The 20,183-nt window shown below is 37.9% G+C and overlaps 1 protein-coding gene across 1 annotated transcript in view; it reads right to left on the bottom strand.

The window, feature by feature from the left end:
• The window catches only part of col14a1a (collagen, type XIV, alpha 1a), a 128,101-nt gene that overhangs the window by 23,682 nt on the left and 84,236 nt on the right, over positions 1-20,183 (bottom strand). Inside the window, exons 34-39 of the mRNA XM_069143154.1 lie at positions 13,503-13,661; positions 10,925-11,002; positions 9,791-9,877; positions 5,175-5,228; positions 2,013-2,108; positions 1,528-1,581 (exon numbers count right to left, since the gene is read on the bottom strand). Coding sequence (XP_068999255.1) covers positions 1,528-1,581; positions 2,013-2,108; positions 5,175-5,228; positions 9,791-9,877; positions 10,925-11,002; positions 13,503-13,661 — 528 coding nt within the window. The remainder of the gene's footprint in view (positions 1-1,527; positions 1,582-2,012; positions 2,109-5,174; positions 5,229-9,790; positions 9,878-10,924; positions 11,003-13,502; positions 13,662-20,183) is intronic.

The following is a 20,183-nucleotide window of genomic DNA, read 5'->3' as shown; positions in this document are numbered from 1 at the left end:
CAGAAAATAGCACAGACTCAAGCCCCAAAACTCTGGATCAACCGAATGGATGCACCCTCACATGTGTTTTCACTTAATCCCACTGATTAGTTCTCTTCTTAGTAGTTTGTGTATGTCAGGGGGCATGCATCTGTTTACAAAGAGCAAGTCCATCCATCAGCCGAACCGTCACGTAAATCCTTAAATTTTTAGGCGAAGACTTGGTTTAAGGGTCAGTATAAGACCATACGATTGTGCTTGAGTTCCATTGACCAACAAAAACTCTTATTTGTGCCTTGAGTTGGTGACCTTGTTTCCCTGTATAAGTCCACCCAACTTCAACCTGAGCAGAGGTTTAATTAAGCATAATAACAAACAGCTGTTCTGCATGTACAGCTGAATCCAAACATCCACCCACTGGCAGACTTCAGTGGTACGTATTGTGATGTGTTCACCATCATGTAACGGTAACGGTTTAATTAACGGAGTAATTGTTTTACATATTTATAATAAGTTATTTTTGTTTTATCAATCGGTAACTGATAAACTACAACATTATGACTGAACTTTCTGCTGAAAGGCTGCTTGAGGCCCCTTGTCAACTGGATGAATTATCAGTTTGGACGGTCCTTATAATATTTATACACTTCCCAGGAACGCACTCAAAATGGCAGCGAGTTTGCTACAGCGGTGAAGTCCCAACATTTGGATTTGAGACCGACGAGAGACACTGTTTAAGCAGGTTTTGCACGAATGTTTTAAGAGACTTCCTACAGAATTTGTAGAAAAAATAGTGTCACCACAAATGCTCTAACAGACATGTTAATGACACAATTTTGCTTAGCAAATAACATGTTCTCCTGGTACAGAGTTACTGGAACAATAACTCTATCTTTGCTGATGTCCAGAGCTCCTACTACAGCACCATTAAATTAATTCAGTATTACCTTTGATTGGTCCACTGCCCAATAATTGAGACGTTGCTGATGATTATTCACATCTCAATGATTCCATTAAACTGCTCTGTGTAGGCGTCCATGTGCAAGTGTGTCTTCAACAAAACAGTCCACGCATGCAATGAGATCAGATGCACACAGACAGACACACACACACAGCGCTGGTTCAACATTCATGTCTATCTCTCTCTCTCTCACTGGTTTCCCTCTCTCCTGTCCTTCTCTTCCTGCTCTCTCATTCATTTACGATGTGTAGTTCCAGAACTATTAGGACATAAGATACACAATAACACTATAGTTGCAGAAAAGGCTGTTATACTGCAACAAGTTTTCATTTCTGAGAGGACCAAGGTATCTCAGTGATAATAGATGGAGAGTTCATTTGTATTCTCCACACATGCACGCAGAGCAGAACAAGAGATACACATACACACACAGCTGGGTTTGTTATACCACAATACTACTTTAATTAAGAAGAAATCAGAGTTAAAAAGCTGGAAAATAGTTACCCCTCTGGGTTCTACTTTGGGAATCATATCAGCCCCATTACACACTTCTTACTATCACAATAATTTTTGGGAAATGTTCTTACCATTTGTCCAGCGGGACCGATCTCTCCTCTCTCTCCCTTCTCCCCAGCAGTACCCTGTAAAACAAACCATGTCACTGCAACCCAGCTGGACTTACACTATGTTACCGATGCTGACCAGAGGACGGGATAAGCCAACATTAGTTATCTTAATAATATGCAGGGCCGCCACAAGTCAGAAGAGAACAGCTTTAGCGTACTTTGGACAAGATCCTACAAATGTCTGGAAGTCTATTGAAGCGTATGTCAACATTTGTCAGTTTATAGTGGCAGGTGGTGGACAGCTTAACGTTAAGTCCCTTCATAACTACACACAATGTGAAATTACAGCAGAAAATGGGAACAAGAGGACAAAAAGCACACTTTAAATGATTGTTTCCATCATGATTTAATATATAAGTGATGCTTGAAGATAATAAAACTTTAGAATTTTCTCAGATGTGGAAATGTACTCCTGAATATATGATATTACACAAGCAAATTCTTACCGGAGGTCCCTGAATGGAGAGCCCGCCGGGCCCCTGAGGACCAGGCGGCCCTGGGGGTCCAGATGAGCCAATTTTGCCGTTGGGCCCTTGTGGTCCCTGTGAAAACAACAAAATGTGGAACAAAAGGAGCAACTTAAAAGGACATGTAATTTAGACTCACTCTACAGAAAGTTAAAGACAAATAAATCTTAACAGTTATGTGTGACCCCCTTTTGAGAATGGAAATGTTTTGCGACCTCCTCAACCCTGCAGACCAGAACGGCAAACTTTAAGGAGGGTGTAACATAATGCCATATTCAGCAGTACAAAAGCTGATTTATAAGGAAGCTTTATACATGAACGTAACAATCTGCAGCATCTTCTGATGTGACACTTTCTGCCAGACAGATACTGCTGGTTGATCAGTGGAAGAACTCGTCAGTCTCAGACTCACAGACTACAACATCAGATGGACTTTCATGCACATGTATAATATCAGTGTACTGAACACTTAATGGTTGTGTAATACACACTGGTTCAGTGGTGAAAATGACAGTCATCGAATTGGCAGAATGTTTGAAGATGTGACATTTCTGCAAGTTTGTGTTCTAGTTGTTCAACAAATGTTTGATAAATGGTTTCAATGTGGTCAAATATGTCCTCCACCTCCTCTCTGGTGGAGTATGTGTAAACAGCTCAGCCACAGAGAGCAGAGAAAGAGAAGCAAAGAGGCACAACCCACCTCTCAGAATCAGAACCAGGTTTTAAGAGCCATTATTAGTCTGCTCGATTTTTTTTCATATTATTGTAGCACCCTTCCTTTGATCCCTCCAGGTTAATAAACTACAAATCTAAGCACATTGGTAACACTTTACAATAAGGGTACATTTATTAACTGCAGGTAATGCCACAATAAGCATTAATTCAGAGTAAATTAAAAGTTAACTAATTTGTAATTAAATTGGAGCGCTAAGCTTTATGGTTCTAGTTTTTCTTTTGACTAAAAAAAACCCCTTTAAAAATGTTTTAATGTGTTTTATTTGATACTATTGCTGACATACATGAGCTAATGAATGTATGCTCATGTTTTCAAAGGCCCTTCAACATTATGTCCATCAAGGTAAAACTACAACCTCAGGTCAACATCATTACTACATGCCTGGAGGCTTTTGCTACCACCGGCTGCTCCTACAATGACATATACAGCAGTAAATATAGTTAGACGCTTGTCCATCCATCTATAATCAGTTTGTGTGGCAACTCATTTGATTCATGTGAAAGAGCTGCAGATAGAGTTCCTGCAATGGGAGTCACAAAAGAGAAATTCCTGCAAACCACCACTGATTCGCAACATTCGTAGCTTGTTGGCTCAGAGGCAGCAGAAGCCAAAGTAATCTTCACTCCGGCTCTATTTATTGTTCTACTGTTCGACCTTACAGTTACCGGGTTCATGTCTTTCCTATCCGTGCAAACAATCAAAGAAACCAGGAATCAGATGTACATGATTGGAGTGGAAATAAAAACAAAGAGAGGAGTGAGGGGTGTTATGTCATGTTTAACTAAATAACGAATATCTCTGAAATATGATGTGAAACTACCCGAAGAGTTGAATCCATTGAAAGATGACTGAAATTTAAATTACTTAAAGATTTATTTGGATAACTGAACAATTTATTTTTGCCATGTATCAGCACTTATTCTGTCATAAGTAATGCACCAAAAAGGATTATTGGAAATGAATGAGTTAATGGAGGAGCTTCTCTCATACAATGGCCTAATCCAACCATTCAAATAAACGTGGCTGAAGCTGCAGAGCTACAAGAGCTGCTGAGCTAAAACAAGAGGGATCTGCCAGGCATGTATTAATAGGCTGTACTGTACTATGTGCCAGCAGGACAGAAAAACCACATCTGACTTCAGAACTAACACAATTAAACCCATCAAACATACACACACAGTCAGTACTGGGAAAGCTGTGCATAAGCTTGATCCTGGCCTTGTTTCCCTCTTGGGAGATTTGAGCTAAATGTGCTAAGTTTTGGGTTCTGGGTGGACCACTTCATGTAGTCCACTCAATACACTGTCACTCAACAAAGTTCAAATGGGACACATGGTTGAGATGAACAACCGTATTTTCTTGACTGACAGCCCTGCATGTCTGAGCAGAAGTGGCAGGACTCACACTGCATCTTTCAAAGCAGAAAAGCTTCACAAATTTTTTTTTTAAATTTAAGATTGAATTACACTCATGGGAGCTAAATTATTGTTATTAAGAAATGTCCAACCATATCCGGCCGTGTACCGAGTGACAGCTGGATACTTTGGAACAGTTTGGAACAGGCTGCCATAGTGAAACTACAGCAGATGCAAACTCCACAGTATATCTTTCACTAATCATCCAAAACAGGGTTTGTTGGAGCAGAGTCTGTTACAGACAGGATAGTGATGGTGCCTTAAGTCTGCAGCCAAAAAGAAAATGAGGTATTCTGAAAAACTGATAAAGGCTTTTCCAAATATCCTCTTCTTTCAGCCCAAGGGTACTTGACACTCAGCCTGGAGGATGGAGTGAACTGCTGTTGTAAAGGCTCTTTGACACTCTTAACTTCTTTCCTTTTATCATCTAATTAGCAGGTTAAACAGAAGATGAAGACTGTTCTGTCCTTGGAAGTTGAGGTGAGGACCAGCAAGTGTAGCTTATAAACAAAATGTATAAATGAATCTTGTAGGCTCATGATTATTTTCATTGAATAGGGTGAGATGTGCTTACTGTGAGTTGTGAACTGACCCTTTTTCTTTTGCCTCTCATAGAGGTCAGTCTGACTGAACTTTGACAGCTGAAATCACGAGGCTCAACTTGAGGGGTCAGGATTGAGATCTCATCCAAGAAATATATAGGAGAAGGTTCAAAGTTCAATGAATTTATCCACAAAATCCTGGAAATTAGAATAATATCCCCCACTTGTTTCTTACCACAGCACACACCAAAACTTTGCCTGGCAAAATCCAGTCTCGACAACCCAACTATACTGTTAACTCCTGGGCCGCTTCTACTTCCCCACCTCAGTACATGCTACGTCATGGTGCCTCAACCATGTATAAGATAGATATTCTTTGAGGCCTATTATGTCCTGAAGATTTAGCAGAAGATTGAAGTGTTTCAAAATTTAAGTGTATTTCACGAACCGTCACTCCTGGCTCTCCTCTGTCTCCTCTGGCTCCCCTTATGCCTGGACCGCCCTGAAACACAGATCAGAAACACACCGTAACAACAGAACATAATCAAGCTTTGTAAAGCGTGTGCCTATAAGGGAGAATGTTGGCGAAGACACGTCTCTAAAAATATATATATATATATATATAACCAATGCTCTCTTTGAAACAGGAAAATTGGGGTTCATGTTTAAAAATCGAATAAAAGTGGGACTCCACATGTCTTTCATGTGACTGGATTATGAATATGATGAACGGAGGCCAACGCTGATCAGCGCTGTAAACTGCCCCTTTGAGCTCTGCACTTTATTACGCTACATCTGTGACTAACAGCGGGAGTCTGAAGCTGTAAACCTCGGGCTGACCCCTCTAGCCTCAAGGTTTATTCTGGGACAAACAACGCACATCTGCTAATCATTGGCCCAATTGCAATATATCCTCCTCCTGTGTTTGCTTAAATAGGTCTCCTCTGGGAACCAGGGGGCAACTAGGTAGTTCTTGAAGTATTTAGCCAGAGGGGACAGGAGGAAAGGAATATGAGAGGGGACATGCATAAGAAGTAAAAGCAAGAGGCCAGCTCTAATGGATGGATTATAATGTTAAAGCTTTACCAGCCCTATTTTACATAATTTTAGATTAAACCAGTGTTTTAAATTTTTTTTCTTCTAATTTCTACCATTAAAAAGTCAGAACCCATCAAACTGCCAACCCAAGTCTTAAATTTGTCTGTTCGCTTTTCCTCTCAGGAGTCATTAGCTCCCACTGATTTATAAGATCTTTTTAAACAACTTGCTGACAAATTCTGGTGCCTTGGCTGAACAGAACTTATATCTGTATTTATTGCTTATATAAATGTATTAAGCAGATAAACATGCTGTTTATGAGGCCTGTTTCTACTTTCGCAATCACTTCACACTTTTACTTGAATTTACGAGTTTGTGATTCTTCCAAGTCTATCCTTCCTGTCTACACTGATCATGAATTGATCCGTTACACTGTAAACCACATATTGGCAAGATAAGGCCCGAGTGCAGGAAGCGGCCCGTGGACTTTTTCAATCCGGCCTGCAACATTGTCAAAGGGAAACACGACAACTCCTAAAAAAAAATCAATAGAAGGCTTACGTTGGTGAATCTTGAGGCGAATGACTAGTGAGTATGTACTGCTATTTAACTTGATTCCAACAAAGGGCGCAGTGATGCACGCAGTGCCAATTTACCCCAAAACAACTAGACAAGACCATGTAACATCTCCACAACAACAATTCTCTATACATCTGTTTTAACTGATGGCTTTTTATGATTTTTTTTTTTGTGGCTGAATATAATTTGTAGCATCTTAAAAACATGAAGATTGTCATAGTGAGCTACTTGACACTTTTATATAATACAGACACTGCTGTTCCTCAAATAAATGAAGTGATTCTCTCTTTCTTCAATACAAATTTCTGATATTTCGATCCACTGTAACTGTGACCAGATGACTTTACTACGAGTTTCAATTGTCCAATGTGTGTCCCTCTGGAAAAAAGATGTTGCCCACCTCTGCAGTAACTGTTAAAGGACAAAATTCCTAGTCTTCAGTCCATACAAACATTATTATAAAGTTCAACCGAAGCTAATGCAACACTGTCCAAGTTAGCCTAATCAAAAGGGTATCTTCCAACGTTTCAGTCTTTTTAGCACAATATTCTCACTGTGTTTTCCTGTGGAGGAACATGAACTTGTATTTGCTTCTGCTGAGCTCATATGCAGTTCTGCACAAAACGAGGACTGTGGATTTTGTCATATACAGTATGGGAAGCCACCATGGAGAGGAGGAATGATTGCAGTGATCAATGACTGGCTATTTAAACATGAAGAGATTCAACAAGCAAAATCTGTTCATAAAATTATCTTTTAACACACAAATACAACAACTGTGTCTATGTGAGGAAAAAAAATGGGATATTTGAAATGATTGATCGTGTTCGTCAATTCAGAAATTTGCCTGTTGCTTTTAATGGATTTTTCAAAACAATCTGAGCCCAGGACTCTTTGGAGGCACAGCAAAACCTGCAGAGAAACTGGAATGAGCTTCCAACAGCAGCAATACAAATAATTATGTTTGGATTTTCCAGGAGCCTATAATGATGATCGAAAAAACACAGCCACAGTATTATGATTTAATCGAGCAATTTGATGCCAAAAGGCAAATTTACATTTAAAAAAATAAAGCTTGGATCCCAAACAGCACGGGCCCCGTTCAGTTTTAACAAACGGCGATGGCAGGCTGAGCCTGTCTCGTTTTCCTTAATGCTAGATTGATTGTTGACTGATGTTTAGTATTGAGCTGCGTCTGTGGCAAATCAGGCGGCACAGATTGCAATTTAGCCGAGGCAATCCATACTATTTGAAACATAGAAAACTGAAGAGGCCTGCTGGTGTAAGACAGGAAAAGACATAAATCTGACTGTGAACGCAAACATTGAAATTACTCTCAGGAAGAAAAGCACAACAATGTTTTGACTGATTACCTCCGGTGGAGATAAAAAAAAAAAAAAAAAATGTCTGTTGCGTGTAGATCAGAGAAAAGTACATGTTCTTTTTATTACCAAAACTTTCTGCATCAGGTATCCCTACAGATCCAAGTGTTTATTTAGCTTTATTCATCCTGAGTTTCAGACTGACCCAAGTTTCTGCAGCACAACAACAACTTCTGTACACACCTATTGTTTACAGAAAAACTCAGTTTTCACAGTCTGCTAAGATTTTGAAAGTTTTCCTGTCTGTAAGAAGCTTGGCTTCCACGGGGGATAACACACATTTGTTGCAGTATAACAGCCATTATATTGTTTTAACAAGGGGGAATGTGCACTACCTTTTCATCGTTCCTCAAAATCCCACTGACTACAGTGTGCCGTTTTGGCACAAAAACAGCTATGATTTAGCCATTAAGCCATTCATCTACGCCCATACGCTGCAGTTAAAATGTGATTTAAGAAGCCCATTCAATGCCGGGGAGAGTAACAGACACAGACAGAGCGACAGACATGGGAAGAAAAAGGCATAAAGTGATAATAAAAAGAGAGAAAGAGCCTCAAACACTGGGATGAGGTGGAGGTAGGAGAAAGAAACAGAGAAAAGGAGAAAAACAATGAAAAGCTGAAAGCATAGGCTGTTTGCAAGGCTATATTGATCATTTTTGAGACAAGAGAGAAGAGCTGAGGCGACGGAGATTATGGGGAGAAAACATGAAAGAAAGAAAAAATAGTGTGAAATCAAATATTAAAAGTTTTTTTTCCCGAAAAGATAAGAAAATAAGATAAAATTTCATTTAAGTGTCTCCAATAGTTTGCATACGTAATATGTGAATATGTAAATGTATGTATATAAATGGATCATTCAAGGCTAAACAAAGACAAAAACAAAGACATTTATAAGGGAGGGCTGTGACCTGCGGCTATAACTCTACAGATGATTAAGTACATCTGGCTCGTCGGACAGGGAGGAAAATTTGGTGAATTGTAATTGGCTGTGATGAATGGAATCGTCCTATAATTAGTTTCTCAAACTATACCAGCGTCGATCTACACCCCTCTCCTCCCTTCAGTGCCAAAGGGTGCAGACAAAGCGAGAAACCTTCAGAAGGGAGACAATGAAAGTGTTGGGGAGAGAAAGGGAAAGACAAAAGAAGAGGAGAGAATATATACAAAAAGTATCAGGCTGCAAATGAGATCGTTTACTTGCTCTCATCTCACAGCCTCTTTCAGGTTTAACTTGCTGCTGCGTGAGAAGAATACCGCTGCTCAACATTCACACCATGACTCTCTGTAACACACAGCCACCTCACAGTGGAAACACCTGAAGATTTCTGATCTTGAAAAAAATGCTTACAGATTAATCGATCAGTGGATGAGAAATATCCTTACCGTTTATAGATGATAAATAAATAGTAGACTGTCAATGTCCCTTTTGACATAATATTACTTTCTGTTGTTTGGCACTGTTGGTTACAGATTTACTCTTGGATTGGATTTACTCCTCTCTGCTTCAACTTAAAAATCATATTTTGTTCCTTTACATTGCTTTTAAGTGTGAATAAACCATTTGTATTTTTCGTTCTTATGGTTGCAGGCCAATTTGCCTCAAAGTTGCTCCTTGAGAGAACCACTAAATTGTCTTGAACTGAATTAAATTGAATCAACTTCATACTTAACATTCACTTGTAATTTCAACAGGAGATACATTTTTTTAATGTGCTGCTTTAGTGTGTGTTTGACTATGACATTTAACAGCAGTGTCCACTATTGACAGTTCAAACACTTCTTCTGGACTTTTTGGAAAACATCTTTTTGATGAGAGTCTAGAGAGACTGAGAGTGAATGAGTGAGTAAGTGATCTGACAGAAGAGAGTAAAAAAGGCACACTGAGGTATGAGAAACAGCTTCTAATGGACAGAGGTGAAGGGAAACTCTGAAACTTATAAAAGGGTTCCCACAGAGGTTTCTGGATAGATGAGGTCAGAAGACATGGTCTTCATACTGGATTGAGCATGAAGGAGTACACCAGTAACTGAATTTAAGAATAAATGAGTATAATTGTTCTTACAGGGGGTCCGGAGGGTCCTGGAGGTCCTTTGCTGTCCTGGGAGCAGGTACAGGCATGAGGCATGGAAGGGCAATGCTCTTCGACTCTCTGAAAACACACACACACACACACACACACACACACACACACACACACACACACACACACACACACACACACACACACAATGCTCAGATTGCATTTGCACTGCACTTGTAATCAGTGAGAAGCATCACCTAAAACTTCACATAAATAAGCCTTGACTCCACCAACAAACGAGATAACGATTGGGAGACCTTGTCTCAGGTGTTTTGATGAGGGTGGAATTTATAGCGCAGTAAAACCAGTGTTTGTTCGGCCTCCTTGACGACTGATGCGATTCCAATTGATTCATTACAATTAACACTCAACATGACCAACAGGTTTTTTTTGTCAGTGATAATGCAAAAATATTTATATTTTTCTTTACAAGACAAGCATAATTCATGAGAAGAAGAATTAAGTTTGTTATCATAAATATACAATGAATAGATATTTAAATTTGGATTTAAATGGAGCAGTTCAAAAACAACTGAAATAATAGAAATCTCTCTATTTTCTTTATTATTAGCAACTGATTACATACTGTAGCTTTTTTTTTTTTTACAGGAAACTTCCAAGAAGTTGAGCATAACTGTAACACCTTTCAATACACAGTGAAGCAGTGATAAACCTTGAGCCTCAGAAATGACCAGAGAGTTACATTAAATTGTCTCTGAGCATCAAAAATAACATTATGAGCTAAACAAAGATATTACATTGCAATAGTTTGAACCAGACTGCACAGATGTGTAATTAAACTGCATACTGAGTACATATGCTGTGTTTTATGTATGTATGTTTTATGCGCAGGGTGTTAATTGATAATTGTTGTTCTTATAATGGCAAAGTCACACTTGACTTTTGGATCAAAAAGACAAAATTCTTGACTTTCAAGGTGCTTATCATTGGAATTTCTATTACATGACATTAAATTAAACAAACAAGTAGTTTTGGTTTCTGTCACGTCAGTTTGATTGTAGCCACAATCATCACTTACATTTTAACCAACACACAGGAGAGTAGACATAGTATTTACGTATTATGAGTGAGAGATTAAAGGCATGTGTTTCTTACCAATCCTGGCAGCTCACAGCACTTATCTCTGCTGGCCCAGGACGTACTGCAGATGATGTCAAACATCTGGAGCTGAAACTGTAAACACACATAGACAGTACATGTATGAGTACACACTCAACTAATTCCATCAATATTGTAATTAAAATATCAGCATTTAACACATTTCAAAATGCTGAAGTGGAAAACAGAGGCAACATCAGAAGTGGAATATCTGTCAAGATACGGTATTTTTAAATGAAGTGGTTTTGTGGTGTTTCTGTGTCAATAAAAAACAAGAAGACAGAAAGTTTGGCAGCTGACCAGCTTCAGGGACTGGTTGACAGATACATGAAGTCTGGCTGATAGCTTTAATAAACAAAATGAATGATCTGGAGGCTGCACTGTCCTCAGATGAAGGGCCAGACTGTAAGTTAGGTCATGAGCTCACACCTAATTCATTTCTAAAGTTTAGCATTGAAACTGATGAAGGGTCCTGCTAACACACTCTGTTTATTCTTATTAGAGGGGCAGTTTTGAGCATTTACAGTCCAACAATCCAGATTATCCACAACCTTCAGATCTGAATAAAACATGGCGCTCATACAGTATGAAGTATCAAATAGACAGCTTAAACTATGGAGAAATCCCTCTGTTTTAGGAGTTAGAATCAAACTGTGTAGACACGAGCACAGGATTTCAGAGTCAGATGAGATGAGGTCAGGGAATGGAAAAGTAAGCTGTGACTGTTTGCTTTTCTCTACGTTACTGTTTAATTTCTACAATTGTTATCTTTCCACTTCATCTAAAAAGGGTGAGGACTTGTTGCCTGCTATTATTCTCAGTACAGCAAAAGTTATTCTTTATTTAAAACTCGATTTACATGATCCATACACTGTTCAATTAAATTCAAGTTAAAAAAACATCCAATGTCCTTAATCACCTCATATCTTTTAAATAGCAAATAATGGCATAAGTAGTACAATTTAATTGGAAAATGTCCTGTGTGGCGACAAATGATTTGATAAATGAGATTTTAGTCAAATGTTTTAAATTCCTAAAGAGTGAAGTGCTGCCCTGCAGCCCATGTGAAATAGTCAAGTAATTATAGTTCTTCTATTGCAGCACCACAGGGGGTCTCAGATTTAATAGAGCCCAGCAATTTCAGCCACGCTGGAACTAATGTCGAGATCCAAAAGATACTGACTTCCTGTGATTAGTTTGGGGTTTTGACCCAGATTCATAATGCTGGGGATCGCTGATTGAAACAATTGAGAATCGCAGTTGTCATTATATGATAAATAAATTAATTTATTAATGTTGACGTATTGTCACAGGTTCAACTGTCTTCATAAACGAACCCCAACACTCTTAACTGAAGAGTCTCTAGATCATAAGAAATGATGCTCATTGTGGAAATGAAAACAAACAGTTGTCCACATAAGGCTTCACCTCTGACTGTTTTAAATGTGACAGCCTATAAGCCTCATAACCAAACGCCTGATGTTGTCTGATGTCTCGAGGACACCTGTCCTGGTGTGATTGTTAACTTATATATACAGTATAGGTGCCAAAACAGTCTGTCTCTCCCTCCTCCTCTGGGTCACTGGTTTGGTTTGTGTCATTTTGTTTTCTTACACCTGTACATCTTCATACATCCACACACTGCACACACTACTGATGAACTGACTATGTACTTACTGAAGTTTTCTTAACTACATTTTTTTTTAACTTTCAATAGTCATGTATGGTCTCTACTTTTTGTCCTTCCTTTGAGCTGGGTCCTGACACTAAGTACATTCATTAAGACTGATTGATTAAAGTGATTGAGTTGTATGGGATTAGAGGCCAGGTAAAGCCACCATTACAGTTTCATTTTCTGACAGATTACTTTCTGCAAAGAGTTTTCCCAACATGGCAGCAGAGAGTATTTTTGAATCAGTAGTCATTCTCTTCACTTGTAGATACCAAAGAAAATTAAAATGTTCTCTTATTTTCCTTTACAAAAACTTGTTCACAGCTTTTTCTAATTCTAAATTTATTTGGAGCCCCTCAGATGTATAAATTTACTCATGGCTGATGTTAGTAATTCCAGAAGCCCAGAATATCTCACCTTCTCCCATGGCTGTGTTTGCCAAACGTTTTTATTTTTTTTATTTTTGAGTGCCTGTGCATTAATGGGTAGAACACAGTTTACACATTATATATAAAGCACTCTGTGCATTTCCACCAGCAATAAATAAAATGAACTCCCACTGAGTGACTCACTGAAATGGTTGGGGATAATTATGACTGCCATTTTACAGGCCATAAATGTTCACACACACCTTGCTGACAGATCATTGCAATCACTGAATACGAAACAGTTTTAACAGCCAGATTAACACTTGATTAAAACATTTTTTTATTCTTTAACTGTTTGCTGTGGGAGAAAAAAAATTCTGACATGTTAATTTAACAAAACTTCACTGTTTTGTCAATTCCTTAATTTTCCAGCCCTCCCATATTTTACTGTCCTGATGATATTTACATACTTGTCTGGAAAAGACCTTTACATTTCCATGACAAGAAAGAAAGCTACATACAGGTTAATACTGACCGGAGCAGAGCTGTCTCGTCTGCCTCTTGACCGAACCATCCTCCCGAGGATCTCCACTCCATCGGTGGTGATGTTCCCGGCTGCACTGGTGGATTTCTCCCCAACCACAGAACAATCTAACACCACCTTCACCGAAGTCTTGCTGATTGTCACATGGAGCTGTATGGCAGAGAGAGAACAGCATGCATTATAAATACTTTGGAGTATTTCCCAAACTGCTAGAAAATCTAACACCTGTAGGGCAAATTAGATGTGAAGATACCTTTAAAGTATTTGGACTAATATTTTTTGAAATTATGATGAAACAGCAATTTGAAGGAATACAAATGGGCTGTCCATTATATTTTAATAAAGTATAATTTCTGCCTAAATATTCAATCTTTATTTAGTCCGCATTAACAATCATTATTGCCTATGCATATATGTTACAGGGCATAAACACAAACAACTAATTTCAGTATATGAGGTCTAACAGAGTTTCAACGTGATTTTAAGTGCAGCACTGTCACAGGCCTTGATCAGGCAAAATAGATAATGTTTAACTTCCTTGTGTGTTTCAGCAGGAGGACACCGCTTTACTGACTAATCACAGTGACAACGGGTTCCTTTGTTCTCTTTTTGAAATAAACACAGTGTAAAAGCATTTACACACAAATTACCCCATCCAGTCCGAGTGCTGGATGCCTGTGAGCTGAAACTGCCTCCTTAGACAAAACCCCTGCCAGAGCCATGAACCGTGAAATTTAACTGGTCACACGGTTAATAAGCAAAGAGGGCTGCATCCTCATGAAGGACAGTAATAAACTAGATTATCAGTATCTGCATGTTTCACCATCATGAGAGGTTTTCTGTAAGTGTTTAGCTCTTTCTCACTCAGTAAAAAATGCACATAGGTTATAGGAACATGAATGCACGTGAGCAACACATACACCTTTACACACACAAACACGCAGTAACAAGGTAGCGTGAATGTGGAGTTAGACAAAGTTCATATTCGAGTGTCAGAGCCCATTCCTGGGCTGATGTATGAACGGCTGCTGTATAATGACTTTCTGTTCTCGTCCTCCATTCAGCACACTTCAGTGGGCATGATGTGTGTGTCTGTGTGTCCGTGTGGTTGTGTCTGTGTGTGTGTATGTGTGTGTGTGTTTTATTTTCTTGATATAAAAGATAGTGAAAATCCTCTAAGGTGCAGACATTTTGCCGGTATTTTGTGTCATTTAGTCGCTCAGTTAAGGTTAACATTCATGGTCAGGGAATGAATACAGGGCACTGAAATGTCTATGGCATATAAATGTATAAGTTTCTCTTTCTGGCTGTGTGTGTGTGTGCGCCAGTCATTCTCCTTCAGGGTAGCTGGTTCCTTCATTTACTCGAGTAATGACTCAGAAAACTTTTCAGGCTGTAAGAAGTTTTACTCTTAAAACCCATTCCCTCTGTTCTTACCTCTGTGGTTTTGAGGTTCTTACACTTGTTATATGAAATCTGATTAACATGGCTGCCAGAAGCAGGCAGCAAAACTATGACTCATGTTGTTTTACTCTTATAAATTGCTTTTAATGTGCGACTGTGACGCCTACAAATGTATGGCCACAATTGTTAAGTTATTTTTGAAATTATGAGTAAAAAAGGCCAGGTATAATGCATTGTTAGAGTAATATTAAGTTGTGACTCTGAAGGTGCAGTTATGCAATTGTGACACAAGGGAGAGTATCTGCTCAGGTGAGCACGAGTTGTTGCTCATTCTGGTCATGTCACTATGCTAATACTGTAAATGAGTTGAAACTGTGTTTTGTCCATGTCAATTAGCCAGATGTGCCTGAGTAATGTTATTCATATCTTATTTTTCATATTTTGTAAGTGTGTTCAGTGAAAAATAAGTAAGTAGGCTCAACTGCAGTGGTAAAGCTACTGGTCAAGTATACTTTTGAAGCTGGTAATCAGCGTAAATGTATGAGTTGTATATATTAGCACTTTGGTATGCTAACTAATGCTGTTACTGAACAACAGACATGTGGATTTGTACATTGTTAATTGTATTTGTATTTGTATTGTATGTCGGTTTTGTGATTTTGTTATAAGAATTTGTTGAAATGAAAAGAGAGAAAACAGATAAAATTCTGTTGAATAAAGACGGAGAACAGCCTGCGAAAAGAACACATCTAAAGTCTCTTTTCTCTGGCTTCATGTACAAAACAGCGCTTATCTTCTGCTTACTGGCTATTAATGTTTGAGGCCTGTAACATGACTAATGTTGTGTGATTTATATTTTTATTGTGTTGTTTTGATCATTTTAACCTGTAAAGCATCTTTGAGCATCTTGAAAAGCGCTTTATAAATAAAATGTATTAATATTGTTATTGTGCATTTTTTTTTTCTGATACAGTTATTGCTGCAAAGAGTGACATACATGTGGTTAACATCTGGATTTAAATAATGCTAACCTTTTTGTTTAATAGGGACATTGTGTGCAATTCAAGATTTAAAAAAAAAAAAATCATCTGAACATGAAAATAAGCCGACATAAAATGATGACGCTTTCGAGATGTGTTTTTTTTCTTTCAGTCAAGCATTACTTTCTATTCATTTATGTACACAGTAATCAATATGCTGTCACTTGTCTGGCTTATATTTTACAATGAACCTCACCACATGTTTTAATCGATATATTTTCACTGTGTGGTAATGTGATTTTACATACACATTGATCTGGAAGGTCTGCACTACATCAGCTGAGTTTTAATACCTAAAAGTTTTGCAAACTACAAGAATGTCAAAATGTTACATCTTAGTTAATCAGGTAACATAAATTATTTCCATTTATGTACCAGCACAGTCTTCTCATCATCACAGCCATGATGACATATTTGACTGCAGATTACGTGAATAATTAAATAAATTACGTTTATGAATGGGGTTCTCACGTTGGCACTGCCATGAATGGGTGACTGCAAAGCTAATTTCAACATTACAAAAGGGTTTTGTTCAAATTTTTGTTCATCTGAGACACATTAGATGAATCTGACAGGAGAAAAAACTCAGAATTTAGTCTTTGTAATGGTTTAATAGGCCAGCACAAGAAAAAAAGAAGTAACAAAACCTCTGACAACAAGAAATGGAAATAAAATGTAAGAAATAAACTTAGCATGAGGTTTTTTTGCATTGAGCTGTTCCCAGCAGGTCAGTAGGCTGGCTTGAGCCATCCACAGTTAATACTACTGGCAGCACAAGATGAATTATCTTCTCACTGTCCCTGCCTCACAGATGCACAGATAAACATGAACTATCTTGTCTTTTCTAATGCTGCCTCTGTCTTAAACATCAAATCTATCTTTCTGTGAAATGAAGTACCTCATTTGTTTGAATTTGTCAAAGAATGTGTTTTATTGTTTTTCTTTATCAGAATTTGTTTCTTTCTCATTTTTCAGACAAAGACAAATTACTTTGTTTTCTATACGACTGACAGTACTATTATTTTTATATTTTTATCTTTTCCATGTTGCACATAGGATTTAAAAATGTAATAACAAGTCCGGGTGTTCATAGCAAAAAAACAAAAAACTGATCTATTATTATTATCTTCACTGAATATGAATGTGAAAACAAAGTAAATCACAGGGAAAGGAAACAGTGAAAAGTGCAAGAAATTTTTTCCATGAGTGGTGTCATTCACTAAAGTCGTTCCTTCTTATTAGTTTTCTTGACCAACTAAAAACTGTTCATAAGTCAATGGCACAGTATTTTGGTGTCATTTTACAGGTGCATTATTATGACAGTGTTATGTGCCATAACAACTGCTTGTTATATGCACAGTGACATTCAACAGAGCAAAATTCCAAAAGATTAGAAATAAAAATATTATAATGTAATGTGATCTGCTGTTATAATAGTAATCTATCTACCTCTTGAAGGGAATGGAAGATGCCACTGATTTGTTTATTTCACTTTAAGCCCAAAACACACGTATGATTAATTAAGAGACAAAGTACAACCCCTTTGAACCATGTACCTTACTATACACTGAGATGATTTCCTGCTCAGATAATAAAAGTGGATATGGATTTTCCATAAATGAACTTGCGCCATGTGCTTAGACCATTAAAATATAGACCAGAATGACTTAACATTATAAGAAAATTGAAATTAAAGCATATTTTAAGGTAAGAAGGGAAAATTAGCCAAGTTTATACCAGAATATTCTGAGCATCAACATCAACAATGATTAAGTCTGAAGCAAGAAAAAAGGGACGAAGAGAAGAAAGAGGGTGGAGGAAAGAAAAAAACAGGAAGAAAGAGATAAAAAATATGACACAAGAGTGGCAGAATGAGCATATTCAATTCATCTCACGTCTTGGTGACTAAAGGCAAAATGAAGTAAACCCTCTGATTCAATGATGAAACTGGAAAACTGGCACACAGACAAACACACACACATACAGCCCATACACACGTCAACTGTTAGGGCAGTTTTTAAACATACTGTGAATTAATGTGGGTTGAAGTAGTTGAGACTATTAGTATTTATGCTGACTCACCTGTCTCTGACCTACACTTAAAAATGTGCATCTACATGCTCACTTATGCTTTACTGTGTGTGTGTGTGTGTGTGTGTGTGTGTGTGTGTGTGTGTGTGTGTGTGTGTGTGTGTGTGTGTGTGTGTGTGTGTGTGTGTGTGTATGTGTGTGTGTGTGTGTGTGTAAATGAATAGCTGTTTTATTTTAGCCTGAATATTTATGCTTGTGCTTGCACTTTTTCTTTGCATGTGTGTACAATATGTATGTTCTTGCATGTGTCTACACAGATGTCGTGAAAAAAAATTATATAAATGATATAAACAATATAAACAAAAGGTTAATTACAGATTCAGACATGGCTGGTTTAGAAGTTGCTTATGATATGGGTTGAGCTTGTTTTCTGTTTTGTTTCCTGTTTTATTTTGAAAGTCTTTTTCCTTTGTGTCTGCCCTGTTTCTCCTTGTGTTCACATGTGGTCCTCTGTCTGTCTTTGTCTCTCTTTCCTTGCTGTGCCACTTTTATCCAACTGATTTGTTATCCGATAAACCTACAAATTATTAAAGGACTCAGACCATCGCAAAAAACCTGAATGGGACATACCTGATTAAACTGTATGTAAAAGACCACAAATATTCCTGTGTCATCAAAAAAAATAATCCTGGTGTTGTTTCAGGTTAGGCTCCCAAGTATAAAAATTCTATGATACCACGTCTTGATTTACACATGCTAGTGTATGTGACATTAATACTGTACTTGCACATGCTGACAAAAATCTAAATTTCAACAAATCTGAGGAACGCTGAAATGTTGCAAATCATTACCTACCTTCAAATCACTTGCAAGAAAATAAAATAGGTACTTTATTAAACCCCAGGAGGAAATGTGTTACCTGGAGCAGCAAGAGCAACAACATATGTGCAGAAAAATGTTCATTTAGGTCATGTACAGTGTTTCCCTTTCAGGGATCTGCATCCCTTTACTATTTTGTCACAGTCTAATTTTTGCTGCCAAATCAGTCTCCTAAAGCCCCAGTCCAGATAAGCTGAACAAGCTCCTTGCATAGTCTTATCCAATCATAACAACAATGTAAGCCTGCAGTTGAATAAAAAACCCTCAGAGACAGACTTTGAATAGCTTTAAAAATGAAGACCATGAAAATATTCCAAGACAAAACTTCAGGCACATTTCACCAGACAGTGTTGACATTTTTGCTTCTATCCGGCTTAATCATCAGGAAAACAGACCTAACCAGTGTATTGCTTTATCAGCCACACAACCCTCACCTCATCTGTCCCTTTTACACACAAACATCTCAAATCATGCCTATTTGTAGTTGCTGCTCCACTAAAAATTTTCATTTCGTCTTCTTTCTAGGAAGCTACCAACACTTATGAATGCGACTTTAAAATAGTAATTTCTGGATGAAAAAATTAAAGGTGAATTTTGAATTAGACTCTGTAATATTGTAGATTACTGAAGGCTAGAAAGGCACAAAAGTACTGAAGCAAATTCCCGGAGTGTACATTTTTACAGCACACAAGGACAGTTTTAAGTACTACCAGTAACTTTTTAATGTGAGGCATTTATTAATTTCAGGAGCCATAAAAACAGTGTCCATACACTTCTGGAGTATAATATGGCTCTAAGCAATATGTGAGCTACACTGAAGATAATTTTCACTTCTCCTTCCTGTGTCGACATGTCTCTGTTTTCTGTCTATATTTCTCTTTGTTTTTAAAACGTCAGATCTATTTCTTCCTCTGCTCTCCTTTACCCCTCCTTCATCTGATTCTGTTGTCTGTCTCTTTGTGTGTTTGTGTGTGTGAGCTTTGCTGAGCAGTGACAGATCCTGCTGGGTATTCCTGCTTTCACGCGAGGTTTCTTCATATGGTAATCCCTTTATAAATGACACACATGCATGCCCACGCTCACGGACAGTCCTCTTATTTGCTTGTCATTCTGTCTAAGTGGAGACTAACGCTTCCTCTAGTCAGGCAGTCCTCAGCATCTGTTCCCTCTCTGAACATTGTCATGTTCTCCAACCGAAAGACAAAAACAATGGAGAAGACAAAAGGCTCAGAGAATGATGGACAGCTACTCCCTGACATTTTGAGAACTGAGATAAAGACAGACAGACGGAGAGTTGGTGGGCTGCTGCTGGTTTGTT

This window comes from Embiotoca jacksoni, unplaced genomic scaffold (assembly GCF_022577435.1).
Source record: "Embiotoca jacksoni isolate LCO1_2020_lvr unplaced genomic scaffold, fEmbJac1.0.p SCAF_11, whole genome shotgun sequence".
Lineage (NCBI taxonomy): Eukaryota > Metazoa > Chordata > Actinopteri > Embiotocidae > Embiotoca > Embiotoca jacksoni.
This window is presented reverse-complemented; position numbering and strand designations above follow the sequence as displayed.